Below are 20784 nucleotides of genomic sequence, written 5' to 3'. Positions count from 1 at the left end.
GGGGGGACGCCTGTTACTGAAACCCATCCTGAGGCCTGCCTCCCATCCCACAGCGGGGCTCACTGGACTCTGAAGATGAATCAACGCATCATCAGCTTGGTCGAATTGTATCTTTGGTAGATACACCTGCCACCATCCAGGGGGCCCTGGAATTTGTCTCCAAAGGCCATGGACGCGGCGTCCCGTGAAACCGTCTCTGGTTCTTGCTGGAAGGCGGGGCCGGCTGAGTCCCCAGGGACCTGTCCCCCTGAATGTTCCTTGCGTGTGCTCATCTGCTCTGAGCACCCCCAGCTCGTGTCCCCGAATGGCCACGCTTCCTGGGGGATTGCCTGGGATGGCACGTTCTCCGCCAGCCACGCGTATAATTTCAGCCTTGGTTGTTGCCCTAAAAATACGCTTCACGCTGGGCTCTGTCCCAAGTAGGTTTGGGACACTGACCCAGTTCTGGGGTCCGAACCTGCTCACAGGTTTTCAGTCTGACCATGTGGGCCCAGTTCCCACCCGGGGAGCCAGGTAGGCCCTGGGGAGGCTTCAGGCGGCTCAGGTGGGTGTGGAGGAGCCAGCTGGTGGAAAGAAAGGGGGTTTCTCGGCTGGGTGTGGGTTTGAGCTGGCAAGCTCGAACGTTCCTTCTTCTCTTTTGCACAAATACGGCTGCTGGGGGGCAGGGAGGCCACGGACAGCCCTGTGACCTCCCACTGTGCCTGGTCTCCGAGTCACCGCGTCAGGCTTTCACCCAGGGCTCCCTGTGTCCTCCCACGGGGGAAAACCTTTTTCTCGACATTTCCTGGGTGGATATTTCCTGGTGCCCGAGGGGCCGAGCGAGGCAGCTGCGTCAGGGATGGTTGGGGAATGTCATCTGGGTCTGGGTCGTGAGCCCTGCTCCCCCCTTTCCCCAGGCAGCCGGGCCGGGTTCTTAAAGGTGCGACCGTCATTTTCAAGCCTGGTGGAATCAGAGCCACCTGCCGCGTCTGGAAGCCACACCTTTGCCTCTGGCGCCCAGCTTCCCTGCAGACCGGCCCTCGGCTTCAGGCGCCTGGTTCCGGGAGCTGCCGCGTCCTCTCCCCCGAGGTGGGTTCCGTGGTCTACCTGCTGCCCGAGACGAGGTGCGCCTGTTGTATGCCCCCACCTGCTTGTTTCCCTGGGAAAAGCCACGGAGGCCTCACAGCAGTCCTGGGGCTGATGCGTCCGGGGCGAGGTGAGCGGGGCAGCCTGGCCCGGGGAGGACGCCCCCTCCCCCCCACCCAGGACAGTGTGCGTCTCCAGGGGCACTTCCCCCTCCTCCCACAGCCTTGCCCTCTGGTGGCCTCGCTCACATGTTCATGCCTCACATGTTTATGTGTGTGTGGGTGTGGGTGGGTGGGTTCCTGTCCCCTGGGCAGGGAGGGGGGGCAGGAAGACCCCCAAACAGTGTCCTCAAATCCGGACACGAAAATCCCCTTTCCAGGAACTCTGCAGGGATCACTTATTTTTTCTTTTCTTCTTTTTTATGTTTATTTACTTTGAGAGAGGAGGGGAGGGGCAGAGAGAGAGAGAGAGAGAGAGAAAGGGAGACACAGAATCTGAAGCAGCCTCCAGGCTCTGAGCTGTCAGCACAGAGCCCCACGCGGGGCTTGAACTCAGGAACCGCGAGATCATGGCCTGAGCTGAAGTTGGACGCTCAGCCAACTGAGCCCCGCCAGGCGCCCCAACATTCGTTTTTTTCTAAGCATAGAAGTAGGGATAAGTCAGCTCCAGGAAGAGCATGGGAACCCCCCACTCCCACCACAGGGAAGCCAGACCCTGACCCCTGTGACCAAACGGCCTCTGTGGAAGCAGCTACAATTTCAGGGCCGATTTACATCATCACATGACCTCCGTCCAGCCACCCTGTGCTCTTGAACCTGAGCTGTGGGATGGAGACCAGCCTCCCGTAAGTCCGTCTGTTTGGCAAGCCCCCGCCAAGAGTCAGCCTTCAGGCAGGGCGGGCATCAGGGGCCCCCGGGGAGTGTGTCCCACCAGGGAGGATGCTGGTGCCCAGCGCCCCGTCCTTCATGGCATCACACCTAAGCCGAGTCGAGCAGGGATCTTGGGGACTGTGACGCACTTCACAGCCGCCCCCTGATCCTGGCGACCGGAGTCTGGAATGAACAGCTGCCTCCCACAGGGGGCGCCGTGTGGGCCGCTTTCAGGCCCTGGCCTCACAGCCTCACATCCCGTGGGGATGCTGTGACTGTTGCCATGGAAACCATCTGTGAGCAGGTGTAGGACATAGCACCCACGTCAGCTCCACTGCTTCTCTGCCGCGTCTACCTGGGACGCCGCTCAGCCCCGCACACACGGGAGAGCCAGGGATCTGGGGGAGTGGGCAGCCCATGACCCCCTGGGGCGAGAGCTGGCGGAGGGAAATGTCCCTTTTCCATGCCTCTGCTGCACAGCCTGAGGCTCCTCCCGTGGCCTTCCTGGGGGGTCCCTGCAGGACAGAGCCCTCAGTACCGCATCCTCTGCTGGAGTCACTCTGCCAGGCCCCCTCCATCCTCTGATTGGGACTCGTGTCCCCAAAAACCCTCCTGGGCAGAGTCCTTGTCCCCGTCAGCTGCTGGGGGACAGTGCAGGGTGGTTGCTCAACTATTTCGAATGACAGTATCATGCGGAATACTCGTTTAGTTACGTGGAAACAGTTCCTAGAAACGTTTAATATGAGGTGCTTGACTGGCTCAGTTGGAGGAGTGTTCAATTCTTGATCTCGGGTCAGTAGTTTGAGCCTCACATCAGGGGTAGAGGTTACTTAAAAATAAATGAAATCTTTTTTAAAAATTTAGCATGAGATTGCATTTTCTATAATTTTTTTTTAAGTTTATTTTTGAGAGGGACAGAGACGGTGTGAGTGGGGGAGGAACAGAGAGAGAGAGAGAATCCCAAGCAGGCTCCAGACTGTTATGAAGAGCCTGACGTGGGGCTTGAACTCACAAAACCATGAGACCATGACCTGAGCTGAAAGCAAGAATCAGACCCTTAGCTGACTGAGCCACCCAGGTGCCCCAATATGAGACTGCATTTTAATTTTTTTTTTTTTAATTTTTGAGGGAGAGACACACAGAATGAGAGTGGGAGAGGGGCAGTGAGAGAAAGAGAAGCCAAAGCGGCTCCAGGCTCTGGGCTGTCAGCACAGAGTCTGACGCGGGGCTCGAACTATGAGATCGTGACCTGAGCTGAGGTCGGACACTTGGCTGACTGAGCCAGCTGGTGCCCCAGGACTGCATTTTAAAGGCTGGAAATAAATTCTGGCCTGGGCTCCCAGAGGCCTGCCAGGTTCCAGAGATGTGTCTTGGGGGTTTCTTGGAAATACAGAGATCTGACCTGGGACGTTCTGTCAGAACTAACCAGATGACTTGGGAAGTGTGTTTGTGAGGCGCCCGTTCTCTTAAGCCCCGTGAGTCGTGGCTGGGGTGTTTCCTGTGGGCCCTAACACACTGCAAACACAAATGCCTCCCTGACAAGCCACACCACAGACCTGGGGAGGGGCGTGGCGGGTGTGTGGGGTTCGTGCAGCAAACTGTGCTTGACAGACGTGGGAGAATGAAGGCCGTCAACACCTTGGGGTATAAAAAGCTCAAAACCAACTTTTATTGTGTGTTTGTTACAGAGGTTAGATATGTCATAGGAGTATGAGTCACCAAGAATGGAGGGTAAGTCCCCGGGGCCACCTGGGGCAGTAGACACATCACTTCTGACTACAGTGTGCCACACGGCGTGGCTGACAACAGGTGGCTAAGAGGTCTCCCGATGGTCTGTGAAGACGCGGCGGGGCGGGGGGGGGGGGGGGGGGGGACAGAAGAGAGCTCATGTGGGACCATCAAAGTCTTAAAAGGCACACCTGGCCTTCCTGAGGGGTTAAGAGGCACATCCTGGGTCTTTGGGAGGAAACAGAGCTGCCAGCACGGAGGCCCGGATACCCGCGGGTGGGAGCCGCACGAGGGGTTCAGGAGCCCTTGGCGACACGCTTCGCTTATCGACACCACCCCATTAGGTGGGTTCAACAATGCGGGTCGTCTGCGGGGTCTGGAAGCGCAGTGACTCTAAGGGCACGTGTGGAGACATCAGGTGCACCTGGTGCAGAGCACTGTGGCACGGCCTGATGGGGGTGCCCGGGCGGGTGACCGTTCTGTTGGGAGGCAGGTGTCGCCAGTGCCGAAGCCCCTGCGGGTGCCCACGGGCTGTTTGGTGTGAGCGCTGGCGCTCAATTCCTTTGGCAGCCTTTCCGTCAGAGTTTGAAAGAGAGGATGAGATCGGTTTTGGGGGCGGCGTGTGAGGTAATAAGTTAAGAGTGAGCACCAAGGTGGCCCCCCCGGCCGAGTGTAGCCCCCCGAGAAGCGCGTGCGGGGCGCGGCCCCCCGCACGTCACAGGTTCTTCATGCACACCTGGCAGCGGCTGATGTGCGTGCGGATGAGCCCCGCCTTGAGGGTGTCGGCGGACGGCGAGCCCTGGAAACTGCGCTCGGGGATGGTGGTGAGCCAGAAGCTGTACTTGTTGGCGTAGTAGTGGCAGGTGCCACGGCCCCCGTTGCACTCGATGAAGGGCGTCGCGCGGAAGTCCTCCAGGCAGCTGCCCGGAGACACCAGCGACTGGCCACCGCCTTCGTCGCCGGCCGCCGTGTGCTGCACAGAGGGAGACGGGGCAGGGCTGTGAGCGCGCCCGCAGGGGGACTGCCCGGGCTTTTTGATGCACCGTCCCCCCCCCCCCCAGCTGAACACCCCCCGGAGTTTGCGCTTTCAATACAGACCGCCTGCAATAAACCAGCGTGGCCCACGCACCAGGCACGGTGCAGGGACAGGGACGTGAGCCCACGCGCACCGTCTGAGCTCAAGGGAAGCCCAGAGCAGAAGCAGGTTATAACCGGCACACGTGGCTGACTTCGTCTTGGGGAAAAACACCGTCTCCCGAATCATCTACTCAAAGGATGAAGTGTGTTCACCTGGCAGGACAGATGCCAACGTGTGGCATTCTTTTTTCAAAGGAAAACTAAAGTCAACATGCAGGGCACATGTGAGGCTGGTAAGGTAAAAATAAGGCAGAAAGAAAGTGGCCTCGACAGCTCCTCCTCACTTGCTCTTCTGGAGAGAGACTGGGAGTGGTTCTGGAAATCTCCACTTGCTGGTGTCTTGATAACCAACAGGTACTACTTGTGTAATGAGTGTTTTTTCAATCAGAGGGTTGTTAATTAGGCAGCTGGTCACCTGAGAGGACCGTGTGGCTGCTGGCCGGGAGGCGGGAAGCGTCAGAGGGGACCTCGTCTTCACTTCTGTCCCCTGCTCGTGGTGTCACAGTGCGGCAGCTCTTGTTAAGACACACGGGACCACCGGGGCCCGAAGCTCATAGCGAAATGGGCCGCCAGGCTTGGTGGGACACACACTGTCCCTGTGGCTTGTGGGACAGGGATGTGTCTCAGCCACAGTGTGAGGGAAAAAAAGGAGGCTGTTCTGGGGCGTCCTGGGCAGGTAACTCGGGCCAACCTCTTTAAACAAAGCCACAAGCATAAGAAGCTTTGAAAAAGGCTTGCGCTCACAGAATGCAGGAGCCCCCCCAGCCCAGAGCCCCACAGTCCGTTTGGTGTGGGAGGGAGCCTCAGGCCCCACTTGGCGTGAAGGAACGGAGGCCGGCCTGGGAGGGCCCCGCCCTGGAAGGACACCTCGAGGGAGCCGTCGGGCCAGGGTCAGGAGGAAGCACCCTGCAGGAAGCCTCAGAGCTGGGAACAGCCTGGCCGGCAAGGGCTCTGACTTTAGTCCGCACGCGCACACACACACACACACACACACACACACACACACCCCTGCACACATGCACACAGACGCACCCCGATGGCACGTGTAACCACACAGGGTTCTTCTGTCCTCAAAAGTCACCTTACGTGGCCGTGATCAGCTTCTTGAAAAGTAGGGAGGTGCCTGTCTTTGCACAGAACTTAGTATTCTGTGCTTCGAATTATTGCAGCAATGATACCTCTAAATATATTAAGATATGAATACTTACTTTTTCCTATTGCTTACATGTTATTTATATGATTTATGACTTATGGCAGTTATAATGAATATAAACACAAGGCCTACTGTCGTCACTGGCCTCTCCTTTCTCCCTACAGTGGTGGAGTAAGCAGGAAAACCGTAAGGGTTGCTATCATGGTGGCCCAGTTTATCCTAATTGCAGCCCGTACAGTGGCCTGATGGCAAATTCACGGGCCCCTGTGGGTGGGGCAGCCCATGCCTGACATGGCTCAGTTCGCAAAGCGCTTAGGCAAAAGTGCAGGCTGTATTCCAGCTCTCATCCCCTGGGCCAGATGCCCTTGTGCAGTGTGCAACCTGAACAACTGTCCCATGTGATTATTCTTACAGAGGCAGAGTGTGTTGGGGAGAGGAACTAGATTTCCAGTTCCATGCTCAGACAGAGAAAGCGGGCAAGTACCACATACCATGAGGAAAGAATATCCAATCCACAGACTCCGCCATCCAGCTGGGCAGTGGGGGATGGAGACATCTTGACTGTGTACCGCTATGGCGACGGCTGGGGCCTCACACACGGAACAGCGGCTGATGTAGGGCTTGATTTCATCCTCGGCCACCGGCATCATGGGCAGCGGGGCCGTGGTGGAGAGCCAGTAGGACTTGTCGTTGCGGCTGGCGTAGTAGCACACGTCACCCGGGTTGCAGTACAGAAAGGGCATGGTGCTGAACCGAGCCAGGCAGGAGCCCGCCAGCCCTGTGGAAAGAGGTCGCAGCTGAGTGTGGCTGGGAAGACGCCCCTCCAGGCCGGGCCAGGTCCCAGAGGCCCCATGTCAGGGACCTGCCCACCAGCCACCCGGTGGGGCTCAGATCTGCACAGGGGACCGAGCTAGCGGTTTCCAATTCCTTTTTTTGGAGTCTGCCCTGCCATTTCAGCCTTGCCCTTCTAGAAGTTTTCACACACATCCCTGGATGGAGTGGGGTCTTCATGAACTAGCACCTGGCTGAGGCCTATGTTGTTTGGGGGTCTTCAAGACCAGCCCCGAGAAACCCCTGATGGGACCCAAGATAAGGGCCTGGCTTCCTGCACCCTGAGGGACCCTCCCCGAAGGAACTCCGGCCATACGAACCCCAAACACTCCCCTGCTCCTGGGTACAAAGGTTGCCTTTATCTCAGGGCAGAGAGGATGAATTAGAGCTGCACAGTCTTCCCTGCTCACATGGGCTGCCTACTGGGCTTGGGGACAACGTGTGGGCACCTGCCACCAAGCCTGCCCAGCGTGGGCCCCACCGCCTAGGCCCTGCTCCCGGCTCTGCGTTTTAGGCCCTGGCCCTGTGCGTTTGTCCCGCTTTGTGTTCTGTTAAACTTATTTTGGAAGTGGAAACTGTAGACGGGAATGTGCACACAGCGTCGGGGTCAGATTGAGGGACTCCCCACCCCTGTCCCTACCACAGGCCCCTCGGACGGAGGCACCCCTGCCCCTCCCCCACTTTTCACGTGTGCTCGCTGCACTTCCTGTGCGCTTTTAAGTCCTTTCAATTCCTTTTGGCAACCAGGCTTACTTGAATGAGCATCTGTTCTCCTGGGGGCCCTGTGTGACCCTCTAACCCCTCACGGCCCCAGCCTGACCGTTTACAGAGCCTGCGGCGAAAAGCCAAGCTGGGGGTGAAGCTTCTAGTGGCCTCCAGGGCAGGCGGGGCCACCCCTGAGCCTGTGCAGGCTGCAGCCTCTGTGGTCCTGACCTGAGCTTTGGAGGTCTCAAAGGCCATTTTCATCTCTTCTGGAAGCCCAGGGATATGGATGGGCCCAGTGCCCTCGATCGGCAGGAGCCCGTCCGGCCAAGAGCTGCCGACGCTGACCAGGAGCCGAACTGGCCGGGGCTGGCTGGGCAGTACCTACCCAGGTCCTGGTTGTGCGCCTTCTCCTGGCCTTCGAAGTACAGCAGGCTGTACCCACTCCAGAGCTTGTTCATGCCCACGGGGCACATGGGCTCCTGGTCCGTCTGACTGTGCTTCACCAGGAGGTAGCCGATGCTGACGCTGCGGCCGGGCATGCCGGGCAGGCCGGGGGTCCCCGGGCGGCCTGGCTCCCCTAGAACCCGGGAGAGAGTGGCCGCCTTTCAGCTGCTGTGCGGACCTTGGCCTCTGCGGCTGCTGCCCGCTTTCTGCCCGAAGCCTGGCCCTCACTGGCTGTGCCCCTTGGAGGACCTGCCAGGGCCCTGAACGAGGGGCAGGTGCGGAGCCAGTCGAAGGGCCCAGAGGACTGCGGCTCACCCCCACCCAACAAACGGGCCTCCTCTGTCCCAAGAGCCCCGTGGCTGGGCACGTCTGGGTTAGAACTCTGCCTCCCACGATGCCCACCCAGGGCTCGAGTCCGCCCCTGGAGCATAGAGGAACATCTACTGTGCCTCCAACAAGACGACCCCTCAAACACTGGGAATCAGCTGTCCGTGCTGATCCTGCCTTGCTCCCCGCCCCTCCCCCCAAGGGACACTTCCACTCGTCACTTGTTCCTCACAGGATGTCCCCTCCACCTCTGCTGCTTGGTCTCCCAGCCTGGATGATTCCCCTCTGCCCACGTGTGTCCCTGGACATACATCCCCCACGGAGCCCGCAACCTCCTGGCCGTGGGTGGGTCCGTGCGCAGGACAGCGGACTGCACGCTCCTGTGATGGGGACACCGGTCGTGCACCCCAGTTGAATGTGACTCACTCCTACCACTGTTTCCGAGTGAGCTCAGGGGGGACTGAAACAAACCTACTTCTTTGTGCACAAATTGCTGGTATTTCTGGCCTATCCCGCCCTGCGTACGTACAGATCATTTTAAGAAATCAGTGACACCAGACTTTACGATGGCTGCCACTAACACAATTGCTTTCCTTCAGCTCACTGGCCCAGACCTTTGAGATCATTACAAAGGCCATTTCTGGAAGTGTGTTGATTGGCTCCTTCTCCAAGCCACCTGCGGACGTGTCAGTGGAAGGAAGGGGGCCGGTCTGTCTGGGGACTCTGGACCGGGTGCCCTCATGGGCACAGGTGTTGTTACCGAGCGCCACAGCCTGGGTGAGGGGCAGCGTCTTTCTGCTCGTCTGGGTGCTGGCTCATCCCTCCCCACGCACCACAGGACACTGGTCAGACCCTCAGTGGACCTGGAAGAAACCCCCTGCCCTCTGCCCCCTTTCTGTCCGTCACTCACCTTCCTGGCCGATGGGCCCCTGCTGTCCCATGGGCCCCTGGTCTCCTCGGAATCCGGGAACAGCAGAAACGCCACCTCTTCCCTGGGGCCCTGCCTTCCCTGGAGCCCCGCGGAAACCTGCACAGCCACGAAACGGGTGTGAGCACCATGGAAGGCGTGACCGTGCTCAGTGTCACTGACGCTCAACACAGGCTTCCCGGGGAGGAAACCCAAGCGAGAAGAACGCGAGCAGGAAAAGGCGTTTCCCTGGCGGCTCTCCGGCAGGGCTCCTACCTGGCTCTCCTGGGGGGCCCTGGGGCCCCATCTCTCCCTGTGCCCCCGGGGGGCCTCTCCTTCCGTGTGGACCCACTGGCCCTGGCTGGACGGTGATCTTCTGGGGGATTCCCACAATCCCAGGGGATCCCACCGAACCGGGGGCACCTGGAAAGGGCAAAGAAAGGCCAGTTGACACAGGGGCGCCCCCTGGCTTCCTTGCAATGATCTGTATTCCACTGTTTTCATCCGTTGAAACCAATCTTGGAGCTTTCTGGAACCATCTTGCCATCTAGAGAACCGGTCTGCGAGGTCGCTAAGGGCCTTCCCTTCACCGGCGGCTGTCAGTCACCCAGTCACGGCGGGAGCCACAGAGGGTCCCAGCGTGGCACTTCAGAGGGAGGCCTCGGAGGGGTCCCCCAGCCCGGAGGGCCAGGGATCGTCCTGAAGCCCAGTCCTGGGGCCACCCACCTGAGATGCTGGCTGTGTGTGTGTGCGAAGGCCACTCACCTGGGAGTCCCCTGTCTCCTTTGGGCCCCTTGGGGCCTGGGTCGCCCACACTCCCGGTGGCTCCTGTGTTTCCCATGAGTCCTGGCTCCCCTCTGGGTCCTTCAAGACAAGCAGGACACAGAGGACTCACATGTCTGTGTGGGGGCTCCAGCCCTGCCCCCCGCCCCCTGCCCTGACTGGTGCCGCCAGCCTCCCCGGCAAGAGGAGACAAGAGGAGCCCTCCCTCCGTGGGCACCGTTACCTTTTTCTCCCGGGAGCCCGAAGACGCCAGGCCGGCCCTGGGGCCCGGGGTCCCCGCCCCACCCTTTGGTCCCGGGGTTTCCTGGGGCTCCTGGGTTGCCCTCGTCTCCTTTCCTTCCAGGGAGAGCAGCAGGTCCAGGTGGCCCCGGGGGCCCTCGATAACCTGTCGACATGCGTCACCAGAAAGACGTTACACAGGAGGAGGGCGCGGGCATGGCCAACCGGCACTGGCATGTGTTGCAGGACGTGCCCGGGGGGCCAGGTGTCGAGTCCCCTGTCTGGGGGCGTCTTTGGCATGTCTAACACTGGACGAGTTTTCTTTATTGTGGTAGAATATACATAATGTAAACCTTACCATTTTAACCATTTATTTTTTTTTAATTAAAAAAATTTTTAATGCTTATTTTTGAGAGAGAGAGAGAGAGAGAGAGAGAGAGAGAGAGAGAGAGGCGGAGAGAGAGAGACAGAATCCGAAGCAGGCTCCAGGCTCTGAGCTGTCAGCACAGAGCCCGACACGGGGCTCGAACCCACGAACTGTGAGATCAGGACCTGAGCTGAAGTCGGATGCTTAGCCAACTGAGCCACCCAGGCACCCCCATTTCAACCATTTCTAAGTGTGCGGTTCAGGGGCACTGAGTACACCTGTACTTCAGGGCACTGAAGGACCTGTGTGGCCATCGCCACACCAGAAGGTCCACCTCAGACCTTCTCATCTTCTGAAGCGGGGCTCTGCCCCCATTCACCTGCGACTCTCCGTTGCTTCCCCCAGCCCCGGCTCCCCCCATTCTCCCTTCTGTCCCTGGATCTGAATGCTCTGGGGACTGGTTACCAGTGGCATCACACAGTGCTCGTCCCTCCGTGTGTGTGTGGCCCATTTCCCTTTGCACAATGTCCCTCAAGGTGGCAGTGAGAGTCTGTCCCATCCCTACAGTAATCCAGTCACCGCCGGGTCCTGCCCCACAGATTGCAACACACAGACACAGGAGTCCTGCTTACCTTCTGGGCCAAATATGCCCGGTGCCCCTTTGTCACCAGGTGACCCGGAGATGTTGGAAGGTGGGGTGATTCCTGGAAATCCCTGAAGTCCCGGACTCCCGACTGGGCCTCGTTCCCCTTCGGAGAGAAACAGAAGAAGTCAGTTTTGCCATCACCGTCCAACTTTTCAATCTATCGTTTCCCCTCCTGTCCAGGAGCAGAGCCGCCAAGGAGGGGCAGTGAGGGGAGGCGGGGACTGTGCCACACTGCAGGCGTAGGGAAGCCACCGGCCCCTCCTGCTGCCTGGGGGGTCCCATGGATCTTGCTCAGCCGACGTGGCTGTGGTACTTGAGGACGGCCCGTGGGCCCTGGAAGGCTGGCTCTGTTGCTGGCTAGCACTTGGGTTGGGATGGAAGGTTCTGGGTGTGGCCAGCACTCGTGTTGGTCCAGAAGGACCACACGGATGCTCCCAGTCTGCCCTGTCGCCCTGCCTTCGGTAGCCTGGGTCCCAGCTTTGCACAGCTGTCCTCGCCGCTCGCAGGTTCTGAGCTCGCCGATCCGCGTACTCGGCGGGGTTTATTGGCGATGCGCCCTCAGTGCCGGCGTCCCTCCTGGACAAGCAGAAGAGGCAGACCCTTCCGTGCCTGCAGACGTCCTCGTTTCAGCTCCAAGTGTCAACAAGGATTCTTCCTGTGTCTGTTTAGTGCTGTGGTTTTTACGTTTCTGGGCTTCTTATTGGTGATTTCACTGTTAAATTGTCCCCCCTCCTCCCCGATCGTGCTCACAGAGGACACGTGTGTCACAGGGGCTTCCTTCGGGCAAGAGACCGAGCCGGTGGCCACGAGGTCCACGTCAACGTATCAACAACACACATCAAATAAGGTGTCTTTCAACAGAAACACATGAGAGCAAAAGGTCACGTGTAGGTCGGTCGGTGAACGTGTGACCAGGGGCTGTCAGGAGCCCGACTCTGCATTTCCATGAGAGTCCCTGGTTCAGAATCCCTCACTTGGTATTTGCTTCGCAGAACAGAACTGCGGCACGGGACAGGACCGGCCTCAGGGACTGACGGAGGACAGACGGTGGAGGACAGTCCCCATGCGAGCAGATCTGTGGGAGCCCCCCGGTCCCGCGTGTTGGCCCACACGACGGTCACAGGTGCCCGTCCGTGCTCGGCGGGCGTGGGCGCTGCCAGTGGGAAGGCGGTCGGTTTCTCTCCTAATTGCCAGACTGGTGTTTGTTTTCTCCCACAGTCTGGAGGTGCAGAGAGGCGTCCGGGTGTCCCGGCACCGTCATGTCTCCTCCAGGGCGGACGGTGAGCTGGGCAGCACGGGGCAAATCCGCGTGACCGAGGGGCCAGCGGCCGCCTCCTGTGCCCCCCGCACAGCCTCCTGGCTGGTCCTCAGCCACACCGCGGCTCCGATACCCATCACGGCGCGTGCCTCTGCGCAGCGGACGGAGAAACGCGCCAGGGGGAACACTGAGAAAGGTGTCATCTTTGTCTCGATTACAGGCAATGGGCAAGCGGGTTTACGAGGCCTGTGGGGACCGGCCAGCTGCCGTCTGTAGTTTGACAGAAAACGACACCAACTGAGCTGTGTCTAACTATTGTCACAAAGTGACCGAAACAGGCGGCGAGTGTCAGTGGATAATGGCAGAAACTCTCGAGTCAGAAGATCCAGAGCGGCCGGATTCCCACAACAAACCGCAGTGACTGGGCCTCTGTTAGCGACACTCTGAGTGACCCAGGCTCAGTTTGCTGGAATCAGGGTCAACACAAGCCCATTCCCTCCTTGGCACCCACGGATCTTCCTAAGTGTTGAAAGAAACCCCCGACTGATACAGGTTTGATGAAAACCCGTCCTGCCCAGGCAAACCATGAATTGAGCCCCACATCAGCGGCAGGAGGGGCCTCGGCTGCAAATCTGCACTTCTGGCCTGAGGTGAGGCCCACGGGAGGGACAACGATGGCTCACGGTCACCCGCCATCCTCGGAGGACAGTGTGTCCTCACCGGCCTGCCTGGGGATGTCTCCGTGGGAAGTCTCCCTCCCTCACGATGGCCAGAGGCTGTGGCCCAGTGGGCAGAGCCCGGAGTCTGCTCGGAAACCACCAGCTCATTGGGCCGCTGTGATTCTGATGCGGGACGAGGCCCTCGTAGGGGACAGCTGCTTTACAGAGAGCTGCGAGGCCTCAGGGCCGTGTGGGAGCCCGCACGTTCTGGGTCCCTCTGATGGAGTGCGGGGGGCTACACTGTAGGTTCAAGAATTCTGGGAAACAGATGGCGCACAGTTAACGCACGATGGGATCGTGGGGCGGGGTGGCGGAGTCTTTCGACTTTGTGGCGGTCACAAAGAGTTTCACAACATTCTGCTCCAACGAATGTCTGTGAACACTGACTCTGCAGCAGGCATCTCCCCGAGGTATAAACAGGGGAGTAAGAGAGGTGATTTCTGTCCTGCTGGGAACCGTAACCTATCCCTTGTTGCCCGTTTCTGAGCCTGAACAGTGTGCCGTGTGCATCAGTCGGCGTGCCTCAGGACACAGGGCGCAGCTGAAGTCTTGTGAGCACTGTCCGTGCCTCTCGCTTCCCTCTGTCCCCTGGGCCCGCCCTCACCTCCATACCCAGGGCTGCGTTCCCCCGCCCCTTTCAGAGGGCAGCTCCTCTTACGAGCAGGACTCTCTGAAAAAATGCTAATTGGAGGCCTTGTAGAGAAGCCAGCGAGCGTTGCTTTCTGGGCCTCTATGTGTAAGAGCCTCACCTGTATTATCTCACCGCATCCCCTTGATACCCAGAAGGTGGGCTTCTACCTTCGTTTTATAAGCAGAGCCGTGTGCAAGGTCGTACCAAGTGAGAGGTAGAATGAGAACACACATGCAGGCATCTGACTTCAAAGTCACGGGCACTGCCAGCTCCCCGGGGGGCTCTAAGGAGGCTTGTGCCGGTGGACCAACCCTTACCCCCCGAGCGGGGAATGTGCCAGTCAACAGACCCCGACTGAGGCTGCGTGAGCACCGTGCAGCCTCTCAGGGCTCATACGAAGGCCCCGGCTGGCTGAGCCTCTCCTCATTCTCTTGCCTTCAGGTCAATGCTGTGGAGCTCAGATATCAGGGAATTCTGGAGTTTCCAGCTATTTGAAAGAGGGGCAGTGACAGACCTTGGAGAATCAGGCGATGTGGTCGGTGAGCCTCTGGACACCGGCTGCCCTCCATGGGGGATGGAGTTGCTGCCTTCCTTGGGTACTGACTACTCTATGGGGTTGCTGGCTCTAGCTTACTAGAGTATCCTGACCGAAGCATGCCCTGGGCCACTGTGTGACAGGCCTGAGCCCATGTGCTGGGTGTGCTGGTGGCCACGGATCGTCAGTAAGCAATGACGATGCTCAATGCTCAATGATACTGTAATACTTTCAACACGCTCTGCCCCTAGATACTGATCAGACTTCCGTCTGGAAACGTTTCCCACCCCAGGTCAGGCTTAAGCACGTGTGCCGGGGGCTTGGGTGGGAGTGGGGCCCTTTCTCAGCAGGTGAGACACCTTTCCCTGGTTGGCTCCTACCACAGGCCAGACCTGCCTGAGGGGTTCAGCTCGGTGACTGTAATGCTTGTGTTTACGTGTTCGTCTGACACTGAGAGCTTGTGACGGGTAACCACTGTGCAGGTGCCCCGGGGACATGGGGCAGGGGACAGAGTGTGGTCCCTACAGGTGGGAACGTGTCCTTCCCACCAGAGAGGGTGGTCACTCACTAACCCCTGATGGATTCTAAGAGTATAAGGGTGGAGGGCTGGCCAAGGGGTTCTGCAGCAAGAAATTGTCTGCAAAGCAACTGGCACTTTCTAGGGACCTTTCCACATCCATCTCTCGGACTCACAGACACCCCAGGTCTGGTGCTGCTGGCTGGTCCTTGGCCTCACCTGGATTTCCTCGCTCCCCTTTCTGTCCTGGGGCTCCGACAGGGCCTGGGCGGGTGTTGGCCTCTCCTGGGTCACCCCTGTCCCCGGCAGGACCGGGAAAGCCGGGGTCTCCGTGGGCGTCCACACCTGCGGCAGGGTTAACACAGCGGTGACGTTTGTGTCCTCAGCCATGGCAGGCTGATCTTCGGAGGCAAAAGACCAGTGATGCTGTGCACTGAGACTCGGGGATGGAACCAGAGGCCGGCCGTGGAGATCCCAGCTGGCCGTGTGGCCTCAGTGTCCCGGATGTGATTGTAGTTGGAACCCTCTCAGTCTGCAGCACCACGGGGGAGCCCAGGTGGCCTCTGGGAGGGCCGCACAGCCCGCACGGAGCCATCCTGCTCCCTGAGCCCCCAGGTCCAGGATGTCCCCCACTAGCCCCTGCCCCCCACCACTGAGTGTGGTCACGTGGCTGGGGCAGGATTAAATACCTGGGGATCCTGGAAAGCCTTTGGTGCCCGGCAAGCCGTGGAGTCCGCTGATGCCTCGGATGCCCGGAAAACCTGTGTGGGTTTCACTCATGGTTATTTCATGCACCGGAGAGCAAAGAAACTCTTGAAGCAATTCACACCTGGTTTTGTTTGCTGTTATACAGTCATCCATCTGGTTCACTCAAAAGCCCGGCAAACAGCAAGCAGTTCTGCACACTGTGACTTGCACATCACTTTCGTGTCACCCAGGAGAACCATTTAACTTAGATTGTTTTCACGGAATCTTTTTACAGGCTCGTTATGGCCATAAGGGAGCTGGACGGAAGTGCGGGGTTTCTCCTGATGCTTGAGTCACTGTACATATGTGGTTTGTACAAGCTATGCTCGGAACCAAGGCTCTAGCATTATTCCATTCCCTCCGGATTCCCGAGCATAAACTTTTCTAAGTAGGACATGTAAGGCTGACGGCCAGTGAGCGCGATTCTTCCTGGGATATGGGGAGTGAGTGTGGGTGGGGGTGGCCCCTTAACGCTGGGAAAGACAGCTCCTGAGGGCCTGGGTAACCCCCCAGCTCCCGCCAAGAGCTCGGCCAGACCTGGCTCAGCCACAGCCGGAGCCCTGGACAGGACAGCAGGGACACTGGCTTCTGTCCCTCTGTCCCACCTCTGCATTGCTGTGAGCCGACCAGAGAGAGACCAACCTGGCTCCCAGTGCCCCTCCCCAACCTGCAGGCCTGGCTCTGAGTTGGTGCTCGTGTCTGCAGAGGGAGAGACGCTCTCACCTGGTGAGCCTGGGATCCCGGGCCAGCCATAGTCTCCTTTGTCACCGGGCGCTCCTGCCCGCCCCGGCTCTCCCTGCGGCCCCTGCAGCCCTGTCAGTCCTGGGAAGCCTGGGGGTATAAACACACCCTTAAGTGGGACTGGAACCCCCAGCAGCACCCAGGAACCCCAGGGCCTCCCTGGTCTGTAGCTCGGTTCTGCCTGGAGGAGGAGGGCCTCTGTGGGAAGGGAAGAGCCTTCCTTCCAGCTGGAAACGTGCCCCACGTACGGGCTGAGGGCGGGTAGCTCAGCTTTGCCAAAGAGAGAGCGGCCTGTGTTCTCCCAGTATTGTCTTGCCATCTGCGTGGGAGTCCGGAGGGAACCCAGGAAACCCTGAAGGATCAGCCTCAGGATCCCCAGGTCCCACGCAAAGCAAGGCAACAACAAAACAAAAGCAGCAACGAGGAAAAAGTGGGGAAGTAGCCCCCCTGTCTGCTTTCCAAGCTAACTCGGGATCCGCAAACATGTTTCTGCATATTCGGATGCACAGAAGGGGTGCTGTGACCAGAACTCAGCCTGCGTTCCCAGGGAGACACCGGCCATAGGAACTCGTGCGTCAGTTCCTGTGCATGTCCCCGCGGCAGGCCGCCTGGTCCTCTCCACGAGCTTGGTCCTAAGGCAGAGCTGGGTCACGGGTAACATGCAAGGGCCAGCTTCCTGGGGCGCGGTGTGATCATGGCAGACTAGGACACAGGCACACTGGCCACCTCTGTCCTGGGGTCCTGAGGTTTGGAGGCCCAGCTGTGGGGGGAGGGCACACGTGGGGAGGCTGCGTGACAGCAAGAGATTGTACCTGCTTGCCCTTTAGGTCCTGGAGGGCCTTGGACGCCTGGCACGCCTGTTATCCCGGGGAAGCCGACTTCACCCTCCGTTCCTTTTTCCCCAAAGAATCCCTTTAGACCTGTAAGCACAGAGTTCTGATTGGAGCCGAGCAGACACTGCCTCCCTGGGGCTTAAAGGGGACGCCAGGTAAGGGATGCTGTCATTTCACGCGGCTGCTTCTGCTGTGAATGGCTCCTTATCTCAACATGTTCCTTCCCTGACTCCTGTTTTGCCTAATTCAGTGGCCCCACGTCCTAGTATTCACGCCCTTGGGCACGGATGGGGCCGACGTGGGTCACCCCAGGTCACTGTGTCACTTCATCGGCCATAGAATGTGTCATGCATCCCTGTTTTCACTTTGTCACCTCTTTGGGTGGCTGGCTCTGGAGAGGACACCCAAGCTGCTCGGGGAGAGGCCCACGTGGTGAGGGGCTGAGGCCTCCCGCCAACAGCTGCTCTCGGGTGCCATCTTGGAGATGGGCCCTCTTGTCCCAGACCAGCCCGGGGTCAGAACCACGGCGCTCCTGAATTCCTGGCCCCTGGGGACCATGAGATACTTCTTGTGGATGTTCTAGGCCACTGTGTTTTGAGCTCCTCACCAAGATCACCACCTAGGGCCCCTATCGGAGTGGTTCTTCACGTGTGGTGTGTCGGGGACAGCTGGGGAATCGGTCATACATGTGTGAGCCTCTGTCTCAGGGATGGCTTAGCAGGCCAGGGGCAGTCTGTAATCTGCATCTTCAACTAGCACGTCAGGAGACTCCGCCATGGCCATCAGGCAGACTTAGAAACCCTGCCTTCGCCAGTGGCAGTGTTCCGGGTCAAACGTTTGCGGTGTTTTCTGGCACGCTGGAGGATTTTGAAAACTTCCGATCAACTTACATCCCACATAATCACTTTCGTCCAGGGTCTCCTCAATTCTGAGTTGCTCATAAAAAGTACTGTTAACGTTTGTGTGGTCTTGAAGCAGAGCCACCTGAGAAGTTCTGCTTCTTTCTATCAGTTATTCTAGTGTTTTAAGAATCCTCTCCAAACCCCAACCAGCCGCGTGCTCTCCCTGCAGACAGTCCCGTGTACCTTCATCCCGGGGACGCCAGCCTAAGCCCCGTTCCCCCCCCCCCACTGCCCCCCCCCCCAGTCCCCCGAGGCCCCTACTGCGTATGAGCCAGTCTGACCAGGGCCCCTCCGGCCGCCCCCTCTGCTGCTGACCTCTCAGGCGGCCCTCATTGGTCCGAGGGAGATGGACCCCACGGTTGCCTGATACACGTGTCATGGCCCCTCTGTGCCTGGGACCGACGTCCTGAGACACAGCCCTACTTCCTGGGCCCACAGCTAAGTCACCTACACGGTTGAGGGGTGACAGCCAGAGTTTTTGGTGGGGACGGCCTCTTTTCCCTGACATATTTTCAGGTGAATAAACGAGGTTATTGTTAGTGACCACGGAGCAAAGATGGTCTCACGTTTCTGCTTTTATAAACCAAATTGTCCAAAATTCTGTAGAAGGGGAGATATAGGCAGCCCAGGGTGCCTGTGTGGCTGGGTGGAAAGCCACCGCGAAACCAATGACAGATGTACAGTGAGCCCAGAGCAGCTGGGAGGCATGGACCGTCTCTGGCTCCACGTGGCCTGAATGCCCCAGTCACACGGACAGACGCTTTCCCCTGACCAGCGCTGTCCCTAGGAGAACTTGGGGCTCCAGGCAGATAAAGCAGTGAGGGGTCCCCCGAGAGAAAATCCCCGGAAGGGATGCATCTGTCCCTGGCGCCCACTAGTGGGAATGTTGACTTTGGCCTCAGGGACACTCAGAGAGGAGGAGTGAGCTACTGTACCACGCGAGGCACCCCTCCCCCCGCCCCGTGACATCGGGGGCCTTGTCGCCCTGCTCAGGGCATGCGCCTGACCCCCGCTGCCCTCCTGCAAACCCCTCACTGCCTGTCACACACCCTGGCCATTGTGTCATTTGCTTCGTGTCCTACCGTGTCTCTCTCAGGGACGGAGAGAGCTTTCTTAACATTGTCTTCAGGTTTAACTGAATTAAAAATTCTTCTTTGCGCATTGGGCTTGGAGACCTCAAACTGTTCCCTGGAATGGGACCCACGGTGCTACAAGTGGAGACACACTGGGCCGGGCCAGCTCGGGAGTGAGGCACACCCAGTGCTCAGGGCTGTCCCGAGAGGGGAGACGGGAACGACTCAGGTACCTGGTGCTCCAGCGATGCCTCGTTCCCCCTTCAGGCCTGGGCTTCCTGGCAGGTCTATGGTGTCTCCAATGTCACCTGATGTGCAGAAAGGATGGATGACAACCATTCTTCTGAATGGCAGGGGGTTAGCTTTGCAACTTCTGTTGTGTTACTATTCATTCATTCATTCATTCATTCATTCAGTAAGCTTCAGGCCCAGCATAGAGCTCAATGTAGGGCCTGAACCCACGACCCTAAGGTCAAGACCTGAGCTGAGACCAAGAGTCGGATGCTCAACCAACTGAGCCACCCAGGCGCCCCTGTGTTACGTTCTTAAGATAAAGAATTTGCTTCAAAATTCCTGCCAGCATCTCCGGGGCTCATCACCACACCCAGAGCCTGGAATGCTCTGGATGGTGGACGCTCTACGGTCATGATCCAGGCAACACTCACCGAAATCACCTGTGGGGCCAACCTCGCCGTAAAGACCCGCTCTCCCCGGAGCTCCCTTGTCGCCCTAGAGCAAAGTCAGACACGGAAACATCTCAGGAGGCTGTTCATGAAATAAGTCTATAATTTAGGAGGCCTAGGGCGTCCAGCTACTTGGTTTGCTAAAACCACATCTTGCTGTTTGTTACGTCATCATTTTGTAGCACCCCCCTCACGTTTTTCTGCATGATAGCAGGTGGTTTCCTCCCCTGTTCTTACTGAGCGGTAAAGCTTTACTGAAACCAAGTATGTAGATGATGTGGGTCACTGTCATGACGGTGGTGGTGGCACTCGTGGCTGATCGCGTCCCACACTCTGCTCAGCTGTGCACGGGCACCCGTGTTGGGTCCTGTCTCAGAGGCAGGTATGATGAATTTGCATGTGACAGACGTTGAGGCACAGAGAGGCTAAGTAATTTCTCAAGGTCACTCAGCTAGTAAGCGGCAGAACTGGGATATGAACTTGGGCTGCTGGATTCCCGAGCTTGCTCTGGATGTTGCACGGCTGTGCACTCCATCTGCAGACGTGAGACTTCCCTCCAGCGATGCTGATTCCTGATAATGAGCCTGGGGTGGTGTCTGGGTGGCTCTGTGACCATGCAAACCATTGGTTTCCTCTCTGAAGGGGCTTCTTCCTCAGACGGAGGGTGGCCTCCTGGTCCACCCTGATCCTCTGGTCTACACGGCAGTGTTAGTGGGGACTTGTGTACGGTTACCTCTCCCAGCATGGCTAACTTGAGTCTCTGGACCACGAGAGTAGCTCCCCTTTGGGTGGGGGGTGGGGATGCTGTGCCAGAGGCTGCATCATTGTCCACATGATGATCTCTTTTCCTTTTTTTTAAAGTTTATTCACTCATTTTTGAGGGGGGAAATGGAGGGGCACAGAGAGAGGGAGATAATCCCAAGAAGGCTCCATGCTGTCTGCACAGAGCCCAACGTGGGGCTCG

The 20784-nt window shown here is 58.6% G+C and overlaps 1 protein-coding gene across 1 annotated transcript in view; it reads right to left on the bottom strand.

Moving 5' to 3' along the window:
- Nucleotides 1–3573: 3573 nt before the first annotated feature.
- The window catches only part of COL4A2 (collagen type IV alpha 2 chain), a 173249-nt gene continuing 156038 nt past the window's right edge, over nucleotides 3574–20784 (bottom strand). Inside the window, exons 35-48 of the mRNA XM_023253164.2 lie at nucleotides 19803–19866; nucleotides 19371–19445; nucleotides 17142–17249; nucleotides 16312–16419; nucleotides 15531–15602; nucleotides 15061–15186; nucleotides 11168–11284; nucleotides 10173–10334; nucleotides 9932–10030; nucleotides 9443–9589; nucleotides 9170–9286; nucleotides 7874–8065; nucleotides 6444–6730; nucleotides 3574–4635 (exon numbers count right to left, since the gene is read on the bottom strand). Coding sequence (XP_023108932.1) covers nucleotides 4378–4635; nucleotides 6444–6730; nucleotides 7874–8065; nucleotides 9170–9286; nucleotides 9443–9589; nucleotides 9932–10030; nucleotides 10173–10334; nucleotides 11168–11284; nucleotides 15061–15186; nucleotides 15531–15602; nucleotides 16312–16419; nucleotides 17142–17249; nucleotides 19371–19445; nucleotides 19803–19866 — 1932 coding nt within the window. The 3' untranslated portion in view covers nucleotides 3574–4377. The remainder of the gene's footprint in view (nucleotides 4636–6443; nucleotides 6731–7873; nucleotides 8066–9169; nucleotides 9287–9442; nucleotides 9590–9931; nucleotides 10031–10172; nucleotides 10335–11167; nucleotides 11285–15060; nucleotides 15187–15530; nucleotides 15603–16311; nucleotides 16420–17141; nucleotides 17250–19370; nucleotides 19446–19802; nucleotides 19867–20784) is intronic.

This window comes from Felis catus, chromosome A1 (genome assembly GCF_018350175.1).
Source record: "Felis catus isolate Fca126 chromosome A1, F.catus_Fca126_mat1.0, whole genome shotgun sequence".
NCBI lineage: Eukaryota > Metazoa > Chordata > Mammalia > Carnivora > Felidae > Felis > Felis catus.
This window is presented reverse-complemented; position numbering and strand designations above follow the sequence as displayed.